This window comes from Cheilinus undulatus, linkage group 6 (assembly GCF_018320785.1).
Source record: "Cheilinus undulatus linkage group 6, ASM1832078v1, whole genome shotgun sequence".
Lineage (NCBI taxonomy): Eukaryota > Metazoa > Chordata > Actinopteri > Labriformes > Labridae > Cheilinus > Cheilinus undulatus.
In genome coordinates this window covers 26,601,638-26,624,304 of record NC_054870.1, presented here as the reverse complement: position 1 = coordinate 26,624,304, position 22,667 = coordinate 26,601,638, and the positions used below count along the sequence as shown (strand labels likewise).

General features: G+C 40.9%; 1 protein-coding gene across 1 annotated transcript in view; it reads left to right on the top strand.

Annotated features, from left to right (window-relative positions):
* anapc1 (anaphase promoting complex subunit 1) overlaps positions 1 to 20,369 on the top strand; it is a 69,794-nt gene extending 49,425 nt beyond the window's left edge. Inside the window, exons 46-53 of the mRNA XM_041790186.1 lie at positions 5,803 to 5,880; positions 6,107 to 6,174; positions 9,632 to 9,770; positions 10,769 to 10,855; positions 12,534 to 12,629; positions 13,581 to 13,770; positions 17,239 to 17,370; positions 19,628 to 20,369. Of these exons, the coding sequence (XP_041646120.1) occupies positions 5,803 to 5,880; positions 6,107 to 6,174; positions 9,632 to 9,770; positions 10,769 to 10,855; positions 12,534 to 12,629; positions 13,581 to 13,770; positions 17,239 to 17,370; positions 19,628 to 19,764 (927 nt within the window). The 3' untranslated portion in view covers positions 19,765 to 20,369. The remainder of the gene's footprint in view (positions 1 to 5,802; positions 5,881 to 6,106; positions 6,175 to 9,631; positions 9,771 to 10,768; positions 10,856 to 12,533; positions 12,630 to 13,580; positions 13,771 to 17,238; positions 17,371 to 19,627) is intronic.
* Positions 20,370 to 22,667: the final 2,298 nt, after the last annotated feature.

The following is a 22,667-nucleotide window of genomic DNA, read 5'->3' as shown; positions in this document are numbered from 1 at the left end:
TAATTGATTGATAAAAGAAGTACAAGGACATCCAAGCATCCAAGGGGGTGAATAACATTTTTTGTAGGCACTGTAAGTTTTCTTGTTCTTTTGGTGCAGGCCACAGTGGCTCAGATGTTTGTACTTGAGCAACATTACACAAGACCACAGCGTGTCCATTCATTGTAAACCATGGTTAAATCATTTGGATCATGTGCTTTCATGTGAAACAGCAGACATATCCTGGCGACTGGTCCTCACACCCAATTTCCTTTAAATAGACTTAACTATTAGAAAAACAGCCAGTATTATGTTGTGCCAGGCACCTAGATGCTTAGATTAGATTAACTGTAGACATTTTCTTCTCTTTTTCTCTGCCATTATTTACTTCTCGTCTATCTTTGGTGCCCCAGCTTTGTTTCAGACATGTGCATTCAGCCGCCATTGTTGCAATAGTTATGTCTTCACAGGTGCTGTAAATAGACTCTGAATTACAGGAACGGCAATTTCTAAATCCTCCTCTGTGGTCTTTGGTTGCTGCTTTGTATAGATGTGGCAAGTTTAGAGGTCTTGCTTTGTTTCTCAGAATTTCTCCTGCATTGTGAGGCCCAGTTTCGTCTGGTGCAGCATTATTTGAAGTCATTGTTCAAAAATCAAAAGAGGAATGATGTGTTTCTGAATCCTCCTTTTAAATCCTCCTTTAAAGCTTTATTTTCCTTTTGTATTAGAAGGGGAAATATAACATGTGCCACATACACAATTGAAGAATAGGGTATAGACTTTAATAGAAGCAGCTTGCTACAACACCTCAAAACAACTGAAATTCATTGTTAAAGCCAGAAAATACTGTAGAAAAAAACAATGAGCCAGTCCTGCTTAAATTATGGCACTAAAACGAAAGTTACAAATGTAACTACGGTTCTTTGAATCCCGAATGACCGCCAGAGGCGGTACTTAAAGCACTGAATATTCCCTTCGCGCATGTGCAGTTCGAGGATGTATGCCAGCAACGTCACTTGTGACCCCCGGATGGCCCGAGAGAGGTTATATCTTCCGGTGTCATCCGGGGTTCTGTTCCTACAGAATCTTCTCGCCGGATTACGAGGATTCTGAATGACTGAGTGCTCTGGCGGTCATTCAGATTCATAGAACCGTAGTTACATTCGTAAGTTTCGTTCTATTTCATCCCTGCTGACTGCCAGAGGCAGTGCTTAAAGCACTGAATGGCTTATACCAGCAAAGTCACGAGGAATCCTGCCACCCTACCTCGTTGGGCAGAATTGGAGGACTCCAACAGGAGGGACACCCCAAGGGATGGGGAGTGTCCACACTCACCCTATAGAACCTGGCGTATGTGTTTGGCGATGCCCATGAGGCAGCGGCACATATGTCCTCCAGGGGTACTCCCCTCAGGGCACCCCACAACGTGGAGACGCTCCTAGTAGAGTGACAGTTCACGCCGGATGGCAGGGGACGGGTACTAGTCTGATATGCATGCCCGATAATGTCCACAATCCAGTGGAAGAAGCGCTGCTTCGAGAGAGTGCAACCCTTATTAGGGCCGGTGTAGCAGAGAAGAGCTGTTCTGACCTCCGAATGTCAGCAGTAGCTACGATGAAGGCTCTCAGGGACCGTACTGGGCACAGCATTTCTGGCTTGCCCCCACCCTCTCCTGGTGGGGGGTTAAACTGTACAAGCCTTAAAGGCTGGTTGAGGTGTGAACATGTCAGCACTTACGGGAGAAATGCTGTGTTCGGCCATAGAGTGATGCCTGAGTCGTCTGGATTCCACCTCAGGCATGAAGTGCTTATTGACAGGGCGTGTAGCTCACTGATGCGCTTAGCTGAAATAATGGCCAGTAGGAATGTGGTCTTACATGACACCCACTTCAGCTCTGCCCGTGCCAAGGGTTCAAAGGGAGGCTGGCATAGGGCGTCAAACACCAGAGGTAGGTCCCATGGTGGAGTTCTCGGGGCTCTTGGGGGATGCAACCTCTGAGCGTCCCTAAGAAAGAGGGACACTAGATTGTGACTCCCTACTGTGCCATTGTCGATTCTAGCATGTTGACATGATATTGCCGCCGCATACACTCTCAGGGTAGAAGGCGAGCAGCCATCTTCCAGGAGGGACTTAAAGAACTCCAGGACAGTAAGCACAATACAGCACACTGGGTCTTCCCCCTGGCCAATGCACCAATTGGAAAAAAAGCTTCCACCTGTTGTCGTACTGCAGGCGGGTGGATGGTGCTCTGGCGTTCATGATTGTCTGCCTGACAGGGTCCGCGCAGCTGCTCGGAGGCGGGTTGGGCCCTTCAGTGGCCAAATCCACAGTTTGAGGCACTGAGGATTGGGATGCCAGATCTGACCCCCCAGCTGAGACAGTAGGCCTGTCTGTTCGGGGAGGTGCCATGGCATGCCATGACAGAGTCTGTGCAGCAGAGGAAACCATGTCCTTGCTGGCCAGAAGGGGGCCACCAGTAACATCTTGTGACCCTCTTGAAGCACTCACTGAAGTGTTGGCCAAATCAGAGGAAGTGGCGGAAAGGCATTCAGAAGACCTTCTGGCCAAGGGTGGGCCAGTGCGTTCTGGCCCAGAGAGCTGGTTGTCTCTGTCAGGGAGAACCAGAGGGGGCAGTGGGTCAACATTTCTGAGGCAAAGAGATCCACCTCTGCTTGGCCAAAGAGGCCCCAGTTTTTGTGCACCACCTCTGGGTGAAGGCGCCACTCCCCAGGTGGAGGCTTGTGACGGGAGAGGGAATCAGCAAGCTGATTCCGACCTCCCCGGTAAATACATTGCCCGCAGGCTGGCCAGACGGGGGGCTGCCCAAGTCAGGAGGTCCTGGGATACCTGCAGCTGTGCAGACTTGGTGCCGGCTGATATAGAAGACGGTCGAGGTGTTGTCCGACCAAAGGAGCACATGCCTTCCTCTCAGATACGGCAGGAAGTGCTGGAGAGCGAGATGCACCGCTTGCAGCTCTAGCACATTGATGTGTTCGGTGCGATTTTGCCCCGACCACTGTCCCTGAGTTTGTCCTGTTCTGCCACACTGCACCCCATCCTGAGGGGCAGGCATCTGTGGTGACAACCTCTCGTCGGGATGGGCCTGAGCCTATAGGGACACCCCTGGACATGTAAGACCTGTCCCTCCACGGCACCAGGGCAAGGATGCACTGCTGTGACATTCGAAGCTTCTGGTGTCTGTGCTGTTTGGCATCCAAGTGTAAGCTGTTCAGCAGTCTCTGCAGAGGGCACAGTGATAGCAAGCCCAGCGGAACAACGGCAGAGACTGATGTTAGTTTGCCCAAGAGACGGAGGAAAGTGACGTAGGGCAGTAGCCTGCCCCTCTGAAACAGAAGAAGGAGGCGCAGAACGTCGTCCACGCGGTGTGGGGACAGACATGCCCTCATGGTTGTTGTGTCCCAAGCCACACCAATGAAGGTTGTGGTCTGGGAGGGGATTAGACGGCAATTGGGACATGAAAGTAGGCGTCCTTGAGGTCTATGGACGTAAACCATTCCCCCGAGCAACAGTTCGTAAGACATCTGCAGTAGTTATCATATGGAACAGTAACACTATCATATACCTGTTGAGTCCCCTCAAGACCAGAATTGGACGGAATCCGCCAGTCCTTTTTGTGACGAGGAAGTAAGTCGAGTAGAAGCCTAGGTGGTGCGACAGAGGATCTACAGCCTTGATTGCGTTCTTTGCCAGGAGGGTGGATAACTCCTGGTTAGGGCTAGGGCTTTCGCCGGGTCGCTGATGATTGTGGTTTTGACCCGGCCAGAGGAAGGGGGCCAGCGTCGGAACTGTAGCTTGTACCCGTGGGTTAAGGTGGCAACCACCCAAGAGTCCGAAGCGTGTGCAGCCCAATACTGGAGCTGCTGGTGTGAAAAGTGCCTGACAGCCCGCCCACAGACCTCAGTCTTGGGCCCACCGGCCCCTAGAGGCCCTGGAGGGGCGGCAGGTAGGATCCAGGGCTCGAGGTGGTCTGTAGGATGAGTGGGCAGTGCCATGAAAGTCCCCAGCATGAAATTCCCTGGCCGGCCTCTGGGCCTCATGGCAACCGGTGGAGCGAGTACGTGGTGGTGGGTGGGCTGAAGGGGCAGTTGAGGGGCCCCTGGGCCTACTGGGGGGAGGCATGCTTCTGCTGAGACCTGGCAGCGAGTTTGAACCAGGAAGGACATCATCCTTCCAAGTTCCCTTGACACCAGTGCAAAGGCCTGCAATGACGTGTCACTGAGACTGATGGAGGAAGCCTCGACTCTGCCCTCCTGCAGGGAAGTCGAGAGGGCAAACATAAGATAAGCCAGGGAGTTGCAGATACGGCTGGCACATGCTCCGGTATTATAAGCCCTGGTGAGAAGGTTGTCTGTGACCCAACACTGGGGTCGAGGGCACCTGACAGCTGGCTGCAGTGCCTCATCAGGAGACACGATAAGGGGTGCGATGGCAGGCTCTACAGCCGGCATACGATCCAGGCCAACTCTTGCTGCATCATGCATGGCAAGCCAGGGCTCAACAGTCAGCTGAGAGACGGGAGTGAGCCATTAAATGAATGCTCCATTTGCCTTTAAACATGTTTAATTCCGGTCAGCATGAGAGCTAATGGTTAGTCAATAACTGGTTAGCTGCCACTGACCAAACAATTTTGGAAACACAGCCACTAATTTGCCAGGAAATCTCATCAAAAAACGAACACACTTACCTTACATCCTTAGATGGGAGTGAGAGGCTTACCTTACTGATGTCAGGCACAAACGAAACAAAACATACCGCTCCCAAAAGAGGGTTAGACGACCGTCGCAGCCCTTGGAGGCCGAAGACTTCGCTGCGCCGACGGACGGTTCCAGGGCTACTAGCGACTGTTATTAAGAAGTTCAACAAAAAGTATTTCTCCTTGTAGTAAGTTCCAAACGCTTAGCTTAGGTTAATGCTCCGAAGTAGGTGCAAACTGCACGCGAGAAGAAAAAAAAAGAAACAGAACCCTGGATGACAACAGAAGATATAACCTCTCTCGGGCCATCCAGGGGTCACAAGTGACGTTGTTGGTATACATACTCGAACTGCGCATGGGCGAAGGGAATATTCAGTGCTTTAAGCACCACCTCTGGTGGTCAGCAGAAAAGACTCAAGTATTAAGCGCTATAAATAAAGTTTGGTGCATACACCCAGATAATGAACCAAAGCTTCTATGTCTTCTTTGCATTGCAGCCTGTGAGTGATACACTTTTCAAAAGAAAACATCAACTTGATTTCAGATGAATTTTTCAGAGGTTTTGGGGGATTTGTTTGTGCCACTCATAATACATGAGTGAAGAGAGAAAATCTTAACAAGAAATCAAGAGACATTCACAATTAGGAGAAGGGGTATCTTTCACTGTGTTAATCTACTAAAATATCTATTTGATTTTATATTAATGCTGGATGGTTGAAGGTTAAAGATAGAGGTTGTTCTTCACAGTGATTAGCACCACTTACAGCTATCTCCACTTCAATTTAATTCACAGCAGAGAGCTCAGTTTGACAGGGGGACATCATCCATCATTACAGTGATTACCTACCACTAAAACTCAGCTGGTCCACCTCATAATTAAGTTCAATGGTTGGGATTCTGTTTATATTGACAAGAACCAATTGTCTGAAATGTGTTATCTTGTAATGCTGCTTTTCCATAACACTAAATGTATGTACAATGTAATATGTATCATAGTAGCACTACTAGAAGCAGACATAGGATCTACTGGTCCTATTGCTTAAATATATAAATGTAAAAACATGATTGTTTGTATTCTTATAAATGGTGTTGGGTATTTCTTGTTTCAGGAGACCAAATGGTATGAGGAGACGACGGTCGAACTGATGGCCCCCACCATGCTTCCTGAGCTGCACCTTCTGAAACGGGTACAATAATCTTAGGAACAACACTTCTGGACTTCGTAGTCCTGCTTAAATAAGACTTTTTCATGTAGTCCCTCTCCTGTGGCAATAGGGTGTGGAATACTGATAAATATAAAAGAAATACACTCAATGTTACTGAAGCAAACACAACTATTTTTGGTGACTTAATCCCATCCTAATATCATCATCAAAATGCAAATATTTTCTAATTTGTGTTTATTTGTCTAAGGTGAAAGTGAAGGGGCCTCGATACTGGGAACTGTCTCTGGACCTCAGCAGAGAAACACAGCATCTAAAGTGAGTGCAGAGGAAAATAAGAGTACACAAATGTAAATGAAAAGCACATACACTCCCCTCCAAAGCTATTGGAATAGTGAGGCCAATTCTTTAATTTTTGCTGTAGACTGAAAACATTTTGGTTTGACATCAAAAGTTGAATATGAGACAAGCAATCAATATTTCAGCTTTTATTTCCAGAACACCAAATTTTTAGGTGAGCAAAAGTATTGGAACAGATGGACTTAAAACAAAATTAAACAAAAAAGTGAATAAGACTTAATATTTGGTTGCAAATCCTTTTCTTGCAGTGACTGCATTAAGCCTGTGACCCACTGACATGACCAAACTTTTATGTTCTTCTTTTGTGATGCTTTTCCAGGCTTTCACTGCAGCCTCTTTCAGTTGTTGTTTGTTTAGGGGGTTACTCCCTTCAGTTTCCTCTTTAGCAGGTAAAATACATACTCTATAGGGCTCAAGTCTGGAGATTGCTTGGTAAGTCTAAAACCTTCCACTTCTTGCCCCTGATGAACTCCTTTATTATTTTGGCAGTGTTTTTTGGGTCATTTTCTTGCTGCATGATGAAGGATCTCCCAGTCACTTTGGTTGTGTCTTTCCTTAAATTGGTAAACAAAATGTTTCTGTAGACTTCTGAGTTCATTTCTGCTACCATCATGTGTTTCCTTTCCATCACTTTGTTAAAGGTTCATCTTTGTCTCATCAGTCCATAAAACTTTTTCCCAGAATGTTTGAGGCTTGTCTCTGTACTTTTTGGCAAATTCCAGCCTGGCCTTCCTGCTCTTCTTGCTAACGAGTGGTTTGTATCTTCTGGTGTAGCCTCTGTACTTTTGTTCCTGAAGTCTTCTGTGAACAGTAGGTGGGGATACCTTCACTCCTGCTCTCTGGAGGTTGTTGCTGATGTCACTAACAGTTGTTTTAGGGTCTTTCTTTACAGCTCTCACAATGTTTTTTGTCGTCAACTGCTGCTGATTTCCTTGGTCTACCCATTTGACATCTGTTACTGAGAACAACAGTGGTTTCTTTCTTCTTCAGGACATTCCTAATAGTTGTACTTGTTATGGCCAATGTTTTGCAGTGGCTCTGATTGATTTTCCATCCTCTCTCAGCTTCCCAATCACTTGTTTTTCACCCATGGACAGCTCTCTGGTTTTTATCTTGGTTACATCTCTATTTATAAATGCAGTCTGCACAGGCAAAACCCAAATCTGAAACTGAGTATAGACATTCAGCACTATTTATTGTGTGACTAATTAATGTAGCAGGACACACCTGGGCAACAAAACACACCTGTCAGTCACATGGTCCAGTACTTTTGCTCACATGAAAAATTAGTGGGTTCAAACAAAAGGTGCTAGCCTCCAAGTTGTGTGTCAGATCCAGATGTAAATACCTGGAAATAAAAGCTGAAATAAACTTTTGTCTCATATTTAACATTTGATGTCAAACCCAAATGTTTTTAGTTTACAGCAAAGATAAAGGAATTGGCCTCACTGTTCCAGTAGTTTTGAAGGGGGCTGTATATGTTGGAATGGAGAGCTCTGATCACATTTATAGAGGGGTATGCACTGACATCATTTTCAGGGGAAACGTCTTTTCCCAGTAGGGTCAAGTGGCACGACACCGAGATCCAGCTGTCTGCTCAATGCAGGACGGACAAAATTGGACAAAAATGGGGATAGATAATCCCTTTTAACTAGGGATATGACTCCACAGAAATCCATACTGTTTCCTGAAGACACAGTGGAGTGTGGATGTTGATACCTGGCCATAAATAGACTTTCCTGTCATTTATATATTTCACTTACACAAAGTAGAGCCTGATGCTTCACATCAACCTGATTCATCAGTAATGGATCTGACACTGAATTGAAGTGTTGGGTTTCTACAAAGCAAATATCTGATTTTCTCTGTATTTTAACAATCTATTTGCTTCTTTTTACTTTAGCTTATCTAAAATAAGATTGTTTTTTGGTTGTTAAATCTGTTAGTAGAAATTCAAGGTTCATCTCAAAAAGAGATCAGTGTACTCTGGTCTTCTTCCTTCAGCTAGCTCAGTTTTTTCACCTGTCAAACCATTTATTTCTAATACGACATTAACACATAGTACAGTTCTTAACTGTACTGTGTCAGTAGTATAAGCTGTTACCAGCTCACATAACCTCAGAATTATATAGTAATCACTTCAGTTTACAGAGGCTACTTTTTTAATCTGTGATAAATATCAAAGGTCTACACAGTTTTTCTTACCTTATTAAAACAGCTGTGTTAGTCAGACATTACAGAGTTTTATTTAGAGGAATGAAAACATTATCCATTGTTTTTAGATAGTTGGTCTGCTGAAATTTAAGGTCTTAATTTTTCTTAAAGCCAAAAACAAGGGGAGGGAAAATGAAGTAGGGTTTAGCTCAAGTTCACAGCTGAATGCTTGTTGGCTGTGTGATATGAGGCATGCAGTGTTGGTAACTATTGTAATAGCACAGCTTCATCTTGTTGCTTTATTAGCGCACTGTTGTGTCTCTCAACATTTCTATAAATGTATTCCATCTGCTGAGGGTCTATACTGACTGAACATCATCAAGATGTCACAATATGGCGGCGCCTACGCACGCAGCGGCTCGGAGCTCTCGGCTTTTTGTTTGTTTTTGCACTACCTCAGTCGGGAGCTACCGCCGAAAATTTCATTATGTTCTCACATAATGACAATAAAGGTTTCTTGATTTTTGATTCTTGAAGATATACAGTGCTTAACTAATTTATATTTGTCTCAAAGACCATCTAGCATCATGAAGTGCTTTAATGCGGACTCTTTCATTTTCAGTGAGCTCTCCATGTTTTACCATTTTGAACAGGAATGAGGGATTTCAAACTGAATTACCCAAATTTTAGCCGGCTCACTGGGTTTCTCTGAGAAGTCCGAAATTTAACAAGCATAACATTCAACCACTTAAACTCATTTTTCTGTTCAGGAATGCAAGTAAACAACTATAATTTGACATATTAATCAAGAAATAATAATGTGCTTTACTATTTTTTCAGTTTTTTTGTAAATCAGTAAATTTGAAAATTCATGGATAACAATAATAATTATATTTTAGCATTAAAAATATCATTAGGGTTAAAGAGCTTCTACATATTGGTGTATTAACCATTGCAGAAACATAAAAAATGATTTTGGTAATTACCAATGCTGTTAATTTAGGGCAGCTGTGGCATAAACCTTACTTTGGTTAGGGTTAGGGTGGTCTAATAAATTTGTTAAGCACTGTATATTAATTTAAAAGTCAGCTGAAATTAAGCAGTTAACTACTTGCGCCATACTATCTTTTTTCACTGGTATGTGCTTTCTGCCACTCGGTGGCTGAAACTGCAGTGACTCGCACTGACTTTGACATCACATGCTTGTCCTCAGTTAATTTGGGGATTTTGAATGAAAGACTTACTTCTGTTTATTTCCCAGGTCCATCCTTTCCAGAGATGGGGTGTTGTATGTAAAATTGCGTGCTGGTCAGCTGCCCTACAAAGATGACCCTCAAGGCTGGAAGAGCCTGCTCGCCTCAACCGTCAACCATCAAAACTCTGGAGTTAGAGCTTTTAAGGTGAAACAAAGATGAGTCAAATATAATCATGAATACCCATGTACATTTTTGCAACAAGAGGCCTATTGCAATAATGGCGGAAGACACTAGCATGGATGCTGCTAAAGCGCCAGTTTTATCAGAAATTCATGACATTTCTTCATTAAAAGGAGAACAAGGAGTTGTTTTCTTTTCAAAAACGAGAAAAGTTGTGTACTAACATGTCTACAGTCGCCATGGTTTGCCATGGAGTTTACTCCTTCGGTAAGGTCGCAGCTTGGTAGTGGCTACGTCACATGTTTTGTCGCTCTGATTGGCCTGTAAAGATGTGACAGACAGAATGTTCATCCAGTTACCCTCCGCTGTCTTTGAGTGGTTTACCAGATGGATGTGTTTCACACACATCCATCTGGCATGCCAGGTTAAAGGGTTGATATATACTAACACATTTGAACTTTTACCTCATTTTTATTTGACCCAATAACTAGATATTTCTTCTCTGTATCTATTTTAGCCTCATGAAAGTTCTAATGTCGATAAAATCCATCCTTTAAATTGAAAAGTATATTAAAAACATTTAAATTTGAAAAATTTTAATGACTATGTTTTAAAAAAGCAGCACATTTAATGAAATTAAGTCAACTCTATTGACGGATCATAAATTGAAACTAGCAGACCTGAATTGATCAGTGGTTGCGCGGGCTCAGTTGTGGCAGGTTGTCACTGCAGGGTTAGCAGGCAGCCGTTGGTTGACACACTATTACAGCTTCCCTGGTGGTTTCAATGTTTGTTGACAATACACCTGCAGGATGGGGGAGAGAAAAACTCATATAACACGCATTAGTAATTTCACCTGTCCTCACTGACCTCCCATTCTTCTTTTTTTCGTCTCCCCATCTGTTTTTCCTCCCCCTCCACCACAGTGACTCCCCTTTGTTTCTATCCCTGTATTCTGGTATTCCCCTTATGTGTTTATTTATGTAAATACATGTTATAGATATCCTTCTGTGTTTCTGCAGCCTGAAGCCATCTCTACATTCACCTCAGAGCCTGCCCTGGTCTCCTTTGCAGAGCTCTTCTGTAAAACATCTGATGGGATGAAGCATGTGAGTTTAACACAGTAAGAAATTTAGGTTAGTTAGATTAGGTTAGATTAGGTTAGATCTTTTTTTTTTTTTTTTTTAAACTGAATGTTCTTAAAGCCAGTTTTCTGTTGTGTTATTGGCAGTTTTACAGCAGCAGAATACTAGCAGACATGTTTATTTTTGTTCAAAAGGGAAATAAGCACATTTTCATGCAGTCTGCATCTCTATTGATATTAAATATCCTGAATTAGGCCTTCTTGGTATAGTCTGTCCATAAACATCCTCATATCCTTTGTGATATGTGAGAATAGGACTAATCTGAATATTGAATTCAGAGTAAACTAAAGAATCCAACATAGGAAGGAAGGCTCAAAGCTATCGTCATGCACCGACACAAAGCTTTGTGAAAACACAGTTATTTTCATCATTGATCAAATATTAAATCATTTTAACTTAATAAAAATCCCAAAGTATAAATCATGTATTAGTTTTTCTTAACAGGGCTTAACATAAACTTTTTCACTCACTATTTGGCTGGTTGGCTGGTGTTAATGTTGAGCTCCGTTGACACTTAGGGTAAATATAACAACACGATGATGTAAATCAGCCACCTGAGACATAGGTGGACCTCACCTTCCACCGTGACTTCACACTCCCATGCTCTGATGAAGACCCTGTGTGGTTAAAAGTGCCTGTCCTTTATTCTCCATTGCTAATTATTTTATTTTAAGAATAATCTAAAAATAGTCTAGCTTTCTGAATCCTGTCTGCATTAAGACTGAAGAATGGACTGATTCTCAAAATTACAATCATGACCATTTGAATTTTCAACCATGGTATCTTCAAAGGAAGGCATCAATGCATATCTGCCATCTTAAATAATTTGGGGAAAAGATACACTTAATTCTTCTTAAATTCCAATAGTTTTCTAGTATGTTTTTCTATATGCATATTTGATTTTAAGGTTGCTTTTGATGTGGGATACAATAATAATGAAGAATTAACTTCATGTGTCCATCCTACAGCACGTTATGCACAGAGTAACTAGATATTTTAGATTGTCGTTAGCAGAGCTCAAACTCCTTATCAATCACTTGACTCCTCTTCTCTGTGTGAAGAGGCTGCCTCTTAGCTTCAGGTTAACCACAGGTCACTGCTTTCCGCATGAACAGTGAAATGGAAGAAATGAGTCTTTATGCAGCGTAACGTTCTGTAATTGAATTTAACAACATGCCAGTTTAAAGTCCTTCAGTGTAATTAACTTTTCACCTTCCAAGTAACTAGAAAGTTGTGTTTTGTGTTTAAAAAAGCAAAAACTTAAATGCATTGTTGGCATACGTAAGTGTTTATGCTTTTAAGTCCATAATGAACATTTACTTCAACAAGGAGGGACAGTGAATTAATCAGGCTTACATACAAAATTATCATAAGGCCTATCAATGGTTTTTAAAGCTCATTCTCAACAATAACAATGCAAAACATAAGAGACATGAGTTAGTTAAAGAAAAATAGTTTTAAATGAAGAGTTTTAACTGTAGAAAACAAGAAAAGGCAGCATAAAAAAATCAAATCCAACTGTCATGGAGCCATCTACTTATAGATTATATATGCTATTTTAGAGGACATTGATGTCACATATGCTCCTTCATGATTGCCTTCATGAACTCAGTTATTGACTCCATCCGTGTTTTGTTTGCAGAGGGAGGACACTCTGGCGTTGTTTTCAGCCATGCTGTACGAGTGTGTGACACAGGAATGTCCAGAGATGCTGCCCACTTACATTGCTATTGAGCAGGTAATACGCCCTCCTTATACTGCCTTAGGACTTGTACAATTTGATTAACAAACAACAATACTGAACAAATCTTTTAAAAGTTTTCAGGTTTTTGACTGATCAATTTAAAACACAGAATGTTCCTGGAAACTTGACAAATCATTTTTGATTTATAGAAATCCAGATATTTTTCCTCTGTCAAAATTTTTGCAATTGGCAAGACATGAAGTGAATGGCATTTTAAGTATGATAATTGATGGTAAAGTTTAAGCATTAGGATTTAGCAGGTCATCTATAATCATCGTTATATCGTGTTAAGGCATACTGATTACGTACAATCAGTATCAAAGACCTGTTCAACTTCCTTAAGCTTCATCTGAAATATAGCATGACCTGAAACAGGTCAATGGAAGAACAACAGTGGAAGAGAAAGTCAAAGAGTCAAATATCCATCTGTAGATGGAGTTATAGAGGTCCAGACCTTTCACCTTTAACACCAAATTCGATGGCACAATAGTGTTAAAAGCAGCGCCATAATCTGTAAACAACATGCAGACATAAGCGTTTTTACTCTCCAGTATTTCATCACAGTATGAACAGACAATGATGGCGCAACCTCCACAGATCTGTTTGATCTATAAACAAACAGTAAAGGATCAAGATTATTATCTGTGAACTTTGGTGTAAAAAGCCCTTTAAGCAGTTGGATTAATAGAAAATTACTATACAAGCTTCAGCCCATTTACAGTTTATTCAGTTTTATTTTCAAGTTTGAATATTCCCTACTTTACACACTCAGACCCACTAAAAATATGTTATAACTGATTTCTGAATTCCACATAAATGGAAAAATAATCATGGTTTTCTCAAACATCCAAACATTTAAACACAGTCAAAGATAAGATGAAAACTCCATTCCACTAATCATATGTGAATTTATGTGAACTCATCTTTCCTCCCTTTGTCTTCCAGACTGTGGGCGCTCTGCGCCGGGGCGACCTGCAGCAGACCTTCCTTCTGTGGCAGATGCGTCTGGTGGTTGCGTTGTGGGACAGGAGGATGCTGCTGGGTCCCTCTAACCGTCATGATGCCCTGCTCACCTCTGAGTTTCTGCCTGTCATGAAGAACATGGTGGATGTAGCTCTGGATGGCTGGCTGAGAGGTAAGGAGTGATGATGATGCGTGGATGGAGGATTGTTTGAGTAAGAGGTGAAGTAGCTTAAAGAGGAGGTATTATGCCTTTTTTCAAGGCTTTACACCATCTCGCTGATACCCACGTAGTAGCTTCACATGGTTTACAGCTCAAAAAACTCCTCATGTTTCTCACACTGGTGTCCTGAAAAACCCTTTTTTTAACCTCCGTCTGAAACACTTCGTTTTCGCTGCTGTGACGTAGAAACCTACTATTGGTAGGTTTCTGCATCACAAACTCTATATAAAAGGTAGAATGTTACCGCCTCTGACTGAATTTTCCATTCAGAGACCACTCCCATCCTCTCCTGCCTGCACCTGCACTGCTTCGGCTCTGAGAGCCCAGGCCATGGTAACGCTGCTGCTGGAGCCAATGGACCGAACAGGTAGTGTTCAGAACCACCACAGTCCGCCACCACTCCACAGTCTGCTTCAGGGACTCTGGAGAGAAAAACTCCTGTACCTCAAAAGATCGCTATGAGGCAGCAGGGCGGTGGGACTGTGTCTGTGTCTCTCTCTGACAATGGGACGTCACTGTCACCCCCACCTCATCTGGAAAACCCTGTCCTTTTCCCCTCCCTCCTCTCAGTACCAAACTGCTCACTTTCTGTGCAGCTGTCTGTGCATTTTTTGAATTACGGAGGTGGGCGGAGTTAGCTTTGAGCCGGGGGCTCACTTACACTTAAAAAGAAAGAATGCACTGGCAGGCTCAGCAGCGTCAAAAGGCCTAGGTAACCATGAAAGATAATTAAGGATAATCACGGAATCCTTTCCTTGGTGAGGAAAAACTCCTTCACAGCATCAAGACATGTCAACAACACTCTGGAGGCAGTCAGTGTATAGTTGTTGAAGTCTACAATGAAGAGATGCTTTCATGAATGTAATCACAGAGGTTTTACAACAAGATACCAACCACTGGTAACATTAGAGAACAGGAAGGCCAGATTCGACATTTTAGATTAGCGTCACCAGGTCTGGACTTCTACCTAAATTGTGGGGAGAGAAAAGTATGGAAAAGGAGAAGACCAGGTCATGATCTAAAGCATACCACATCCTTTGTCAAACATGGTAGAGGCAGTATTATTGTAATGGAAAGGGCTCGCTGGTGTTTATTGATGATGTGACGGCTTACAAAAGTAGCAAGATGAATTCTGAGATGTATAGACAATACTTTGCTTTCAGCCAAATGCTGCAAATCTGATAGGACGGTGCTTTACAGTGCAAAAATAGAATGGCCCAAGACATACTGAGAAAGCAACCTAAAAGTTTCTGAAAGCAAAGAAAGGAAATATTCTTCAATAGCCAAGTCATTCACCTGATCTCATCCCAACAAAGCATACTTTCGAGTTACTGAAGTCAAAACTGAAGGAGAAAAAACAGCAACTGAAGGCAGCTGCAGTAATGACCTGGCAAAACTTCAGGCAGTCATTGTTTGGGGGGATTTTCATCCAATTTTTAAGAATTACTGTGGTATTTATAATGATAATAGTATTTCCAAAGACCTTTGAGCTTCTTAATGGAGTTTATCTAAATAAACAACCCGTAATTTATAAATGGTAAATGCAGTATTTTTGTGAAACCGACTACAATAAACTCTACACTGATAGTAAGGCACATCTAGACAGTTTAATTTTAAGTCTTTCTTGCTGGTAAGTAGAAGCAAAATGATGAGTCAACATTGCACTCTTGGAGTAATTTTGGTTGGCTGACCACTCCTGGGAAGGTTCACCACTGTTCCCAGTTTTCTCCATTTGTGGATAATGGCTCTGACCATGTTTCACTGGAGTCATTTTCCAGACTGATATATTTCAATCACTTTGTTTTCTCATTTGTTCTTGAGTTTCTTTGGATCATGGCATGATGCATTTCTTTTTGAGCTCTTGTAGCCTACTTCACTTTGTCTGACAGCTACTATTTAAGTGATTTCTTGATTCAACAAAATCTGGCAGTAATCAGGCCTGGGTGTGTCCAGTATAATTGAACTCAGCTTTCTAAGAACTGTGGTCAATCACAGTTAACTCATTAATTAACAAGGGAGGCAACTGCTTTTTCACATAGGGCCAGATAGGTTTAGATTTTTTCCCCTTATTAAATAAATCATCATTTAAAAACTGCATTTTCTATTTACTTGGGTTGTCTTTGTGAGACATTAAATTTTTTTGATGATCCAAAATATTTAAGTGTGATAAATATGTAAATATATATTTCACTTTGTATGAGCTGTATCAAGAATATATGGAATTTTCACTTCTTGAATTAAATCACAGGAAAAAATGAACTTTTTTGTGATATTCTATTTTTTGATGCCCCTGTATTTTATGATATGCATAAAAGAAGCTACATTAGGATTCATCTTTCTAGTAGGCAGTAGTTATAACCTAAAGTTTTCTCAGGTCACGTGTTTTTTACCCTTTTGCAAAAAAACAAAAAAGGAGCAGGTGACTTGAATGGGAAAAAGGAAACTCCTTTGACAAATAAGTTATGACTAAGCAAACATTAAACTCTCATGACTGATCAGCTGATTATTGCTGCTTGCATTGGATCATTCCATTCATCTATCTTTGACTTCAGGCAGCATCAAGGTTACTAAAATGAAAAGCTTAATAAAAGGATTCTTTGAGCTTTTCTCCTTTTACATGATTTAAACTGTAAATCAAGTCGGGTTTGGGTCCAACCTTCAAATTTTTTTTTACATATATTTCAGCACATTTATTGTATGAAATCATTAACCAGCCAATTTAGCATACAATATCCAGTAACACAATTCTCCTGTGCATGGATGTGTATAAGTGGACATTAGAGAACTATGTCATGTTAAATACCTATTTCAGGACAGAATTACACTGAACATGGTAAAGAAACCTTCTTTCACTCGGTCTTTAATAAACTAGAATACACAAGACAAAGTGTTCATTGCAGCTCTGTTTACTTGCAGTGACACCAGTCGAGTGTTTCCCACGTTGGATATGTTTCAGCTTGTTTTCCTGCACAGGGTGTAGCACATGAATATCATACTTTAGAAGCTAAACAGCCAACTGTGTATACACTCAAACAAACTCACATTCCATCACTGAGCTGCACATGTACTCACACACAGAGTTATTAATACACACTGAGAGGTGTGGGAAACAGGTGAGGTTGTTGGATGAGACTGTGATCTTGTTAATGCCTCCGGCATGTTTTTACTTTCATGTTTTATGAAGCTTCTTGGAACACAAACTAACTTGACCTCAGTCATCAGGAATGTTTCCGTTCTCTGGATCTCTCCCATGACTCTGCAGATAAAACTTCATTTATATGGTTTCTCTTTCTATTCCTGTTCCCACAGCCTTCAGTTTTTCTCAGAAACCTTTTTTTTAACAGTGAATTTGTTGGAAGGACAGATACAAGTGTATATAAAAAAAATCTTGTATGCCTTTTGTTTACTTTCCTCTTCTAGACAACAGCTCAGTGTTGAGGTCCTACATGAGGGGTGAGACCCTTCCTAAGGATGCCCAGTCCATCATGCTGGCCTGCTTCTTGGTGTACCGCTCCATCCCTTGCCTCAGGAACACAGACACACAGCTAGAGGGTAACACATGTTTACACTGTTTACACTGAACTGTGCAGCATCACTCATTTACATTCGATACTCACACATTTTAACACACAGAACACCTAATAACTCGCAGCACTCATGCACATTTGTAACCTAACTGCTGTTGAACTGACTCAATACCAAAATGTACTCTACTGCTAAGCTAGTAGTATAGTTTAAAAGTATTACCATCATTAGATGAGCTCTATTAATGCTGAAGTTTTTGTTACTCTTCTTATTAAACTTTTAAATCTAGGATGGTTCTAATCTGTAGAAAATTGACTTTATCTGTGAAATTATACAAATTAGGAGCATAGAGAGTTTTTACGTGTTCCTAGGAAGTTACAAAGCTACTTTAGACGGATGTATGATGGTATTGAAGTGTATAAATTTTGACAGCACTGATTAAATCACATGCTGAGGTTTTGAAATCAAATGCAATTATTGTATTTCTGCCTATGCATAAGGCCTGAGCCCATGAGTATTGTATTTTGCATCCCAAGCCCCCATTTTCTATAGAAAATCAGTAGATTTAATTGCTTTAAGTGTTCAGCTTCCTTAGCACAAAAATACACTAGTGCCACTGCGCTCATCAGTGTAGCTTGACCTTTACTGACAAATCATAATCAAAGGGGCTTCTGATATCAACTTTGTCAACAATAGCAGCAGAGTGTGTGTTAATCAGACTCATTTTTCCATGGATGGAATTTTGAGGTTTGGAGTTGCTGCTCAAAACTGGATGGGTTTCTTTCTATTGTTTCTGTTATAAAAGTCATTATGAAGTCAAGCAGAAGTGCTATGAGCCAACTTCCATGCTTAACTTGCAACAGTAACGGACATTTGGTGGCAATCTGAAATTTAAATTGTGCACCACCAGTGCATAAATCACCATTAGTGGACACAGGCCTTGACACGTTTTAAAAGAGGCTTCAATATGAACACAATCTGCAGCACCATTAAGACCTTTCTGCCCAAACAACATGCCTGAAATCACATTGCAAATGACTGTTGAATTACCCTTGATAGGAATGTGCTGGCACTCTTGTAGAACTAATTGTTAAAGCAACAACTATTATTACCACATGTAGAAGTAAAACTAGGTCTGTACCGTGTTTTTTGAAAACCTTTGTTTCAGTCTGCACACAATACAAGTTGTCATGGAGTTTTCAAACCAAACAGGGTCAGCAGTCATTTCAAAAGCCTGAAAGTTAGGGTTTAGGATGTTTTGTTGTGTGGATATCTCACAATAATGCAGCAAAAGTTGCATTTAAAAGTGGATTTTTTTGTGGTTCCATTATGAATCTTGAAAAACTTTGTATAATGCATCAAAATGAGAAAAATAATGTCTAACTCTAAAGAAATATGTTTTTTTCTATTCCTACACCATTTTAATCTCTTAAAGGTACAGTGTGTAATATTTTCCTAGCAGAATGCAGCAGAACAAATTTGGTAATAAAGAAACTTTCAACATTTATAAGTTAGGCCTATCTTAATTAGAATTAAATCACCTGAATATATAATTTGTTTTATTTTTCTTAACTTAGAATAATTGTAAGGGATGCACGATATTATCGGTCTGGTATCGGTATTGGCAGATATTAGCTTAAAAAGGCAAATATCGGTATCAGCAGGTATCAAAATTTCTGCAGATATTTCCGATATTTTGCCTGTGTATTTCAGCATAGATCGACTGTAAATTTTGTCCATATATACCAATAAATTAGTAGATTTTAGTCTGAACCAATAGACATATGTCAGGTGAGGTCTTTTTTTTTTTTAAATTTATCCTCATTCTTTAAACTTGACAGTGATTTTAAGGGCTAAAAATTGTTTCTCTGGTCATCCTTGAACCTTGAAGTGTCCAAAAGGACTGACATTTTTTTGTCCGAAAAGGGTATTTAAATATCGGTATCGGCTAAAATGAATCTGTAAGTATCGGCATATCGGATATCGACAAAAATCCAATATCGTGCATCCCTAATAATTGTTCATACATAGGGAGGGTCCCCTCCATGGTCTCAACATCTTGGTTTTTTTTTCATCTTGCATATTTTTGCAGTACCACATAAGAGACCAAATAACAGATACTGATCTTTTAAATTCAATTGGCTTCCACAGAAATCTCCCAAAGTGAGCATCACAATCTATAATTTAACTCCCAGATTTATCTTGTCAATAAATTCGCCAAAGGAACTCATTCTTGCGTTCATCAATATAAACTTACTTGAAACTCTGTGCTTTCTTATTGCAGGCTGCAGTTCACTCGGGGATTTACTGGCACGAAGCAGCCAGTTAGGGATCCCTCTCAGAGACCTGCTGCGGTTGGTACCTGTCCTGCTGGGCTCAGGAGCATCAACCCTGCAGGGCTTCCCTCTGCAGGCATTTTAATCCTGATGGCTCAGTAACAGCCAGCTGGAGAGTCACTTCTCAGGCTTCCAGTTTTAAGCACAGGTAGGACAGCAGCTGAGAGGAACTGTTGTAAAAATCAAAACTGTTCTGCCTTCTCAGCCACCAGAAAGCTGAACTACTCTCTTTGTAATATACTGTTTCTATCCTGTGTATTTTGTTTTTACACAATGAAGAAAGTTTGGCTGTAGTCGTGTTTGAAGTACTTTGTACCATTTTGTGGTGCAACAAAACAATAATGAGGACTGATGTGATGTGAACCACTTTTAGCAACTTCACTGTTAAACGAGGACACAAAGGTCTGGTCAGTGCAAAATCACAGCGTTTCAGATGAAGTCTTACAGAGTAAAGGCTGCCTGTTGTAAGAAGACAAAGATAAGACAATAAACCAGAAAAATACATGCACAGTCAATCAGTTCTGGTGTTTATTTTGGTCATTAATATTTTTAGTTAGGGTGTGACCCATCTTGTGTTATTTCCTTTATTTTACTTTAAGTCATCTTTCTATTCCAGCACTTTAAAGCACATTATCCTCATGAATCTCTAGGTTATTTTAAATGTTTCAAAAAACTCAATAAACCACTTAAAAGGCGTTTATAAAAAAATATATTGCTTTGTGAATTCATGTTGCCTTTTTCACACATGTATTCCTGTAAAATTTCTTTCTTCTTGAAAATTTCAAGACAGGCTGCCGCGGTAAATTTTTGTCAGAGGGGAGGGGAGACCTCAGAAGGCAAGACATGACGTAAAGAGGACAGTGATAAAAATGTAAGGAAAAGAAGAGTCTCATGCTTCGATGGTGGTTTTACCTTTACAACAAGCCGTTCATAGATTTTCCCCTCATGACCTCATGTGGAGAGTTAGCACAGCCCCCAGGTTTGGTTGGCCCTCCCCGCTTAGAAGAAAGTTCCACCCTCCTCTCCTGATCTTCCTCTCGGTTGCCAGCTGAGATGCTGATAGCTCAGTGGGTTACCCTGCTGACTTTGATCTGGGAGATTAATGGTTCAAATCCTAGCCAGGTCCTTTTTTTGGATAAAAGCATCTGTAACATTGTAACGTCAGGAGTGCCACATCCATTTCCTAAGAGGGATGTGGTCAGGGGTGGAGTCAGACAGCTCATTAACATTTAAAGCCACAGACACAGAAATGGCTCGTTCTGAGAAGGGCTAAAGTAGAGGGGGTTTTTAACATGTAAAAATCCTGTACTAGAGTGTTTTTTCAGCATAAACTTCACAGGTATGTTATGGAGACTTTTGAGACCAATATAAACTTGTATTAAAAGGGTAAAATATCTCCCCTTTAAGATGCAGACGGCTAGCAGCACCCATGTCATTCAAAGTCACCACACCCCTAAATATGCACAACTTAAAACCTTAATCTTTGTCAAACGGGCGAGCTTTATCAAAGTTTTCCTCCCTAGTGCAGATGTAATTAAAGGGGAAAAAAGCCATCAAGACCAAGAACATTTTCTGTCCAGTCGGCCACTTTGAATTAAAGAGGCCTGATCCACACTGACCTGTTTTTTGAGCCAGCCCTAACTGCCCAGCTTCAGCTTGCATCACTATGTGCAATAATTCAGAAATTCTCAGGGAGACTCTTACATCTCAGAGGATTAAACAAAAACAGTCCAGAGAGCATTCCTGAGCAAATAGAAAACATCCTGACAAGCAAGCTGTCCACTCCCTCCTCAAAGAGCTGCAACACAGAACAGTTCATCACACTTATGTTAGACTGTTTACATGAAAAGTATGTCTTTAGTTTTGAACAATAAGGTAACATGGAGATCTGAAGATTAACCAAAGACTGTCACAGCATGGTTTAGCACCTTAACTAGATCAGGCATTGTGTATATTTTCAATGCTGGTCAATCTCTAGCTGCAATAAAAGCAGGTTATACTGATGGATCAACATATTTTTTTTCTATCTATTGTAAGTCTATCCTTTCTTTAAAGAGTCTAATTCCCATGGTTTGCACAGACTACACTCTGGAGCATTTGACACATCTGTTAAGCTCTGGTCCACCCATATTTTTGTTCCAGTGTGCTTCCTGCTTAAAGTGTTTCACAAACTCTTAAAGATATTTCAGCATATTACTCTTTCATTGAAAAGTACTGGTAAATATAAAAATGGAACATGGTTTATATGCACTTTATTGCTAAAAGAAAGACCAATTACAGCTTAATTTGCCCCAAGAAAACATTTATTAGTTATTCTGTAAAATTTTTCTTTCATACTTCCTTCCCTCTTAGTAATCACAGCTGTTATAGTGGGTTCCTGTGCCCACTCAAGACTATTGTTCTGTTTGTGTTGTAACACCTTCATACAGGAGAGATTCAGGGGAAAAGTTAATTTACTTGGCTGCACCTGCATCATTTAGTTTTTATATAAAGTCTTATGACTGTGGGTTATTTGCTTGTGTTGCATGGGTGCTGTCAGTCACATGGTAATTAAACCACACCCACACAGCTGATGGCCATGTGATTATCAAAGAGGATGCCGCCACATGTGATATTTCAACAAGACACTGGTACAATGATTGTTTATACTGTAAATTAGGCCAGTCCAGGGGAAAGTGATAGCATTTTTAAGGTAAAGGTGATGGATGTCACTGTGAAGGGCACTGATCTTTCAATGAAAACACAAGTGTATATGTGGCATATGTTGGGAAAGATCCCTCTTTCTAGTACGATTTTTCTAATAGATCTTTAAAAATAACCTTTAACGGCATCAAATATCAGCCATACAGTGGAGCATAAGCAGCACAATAGTGAAAAAAATGTCCTCATAAGAATGAATACTGGGCTAAAATTAAGCTCCTTTTCTGCTGGAAGTGTGGCAGGAAACAATTTTGCCAAAATGCAGATTACTATGATAAAACGCTAGTA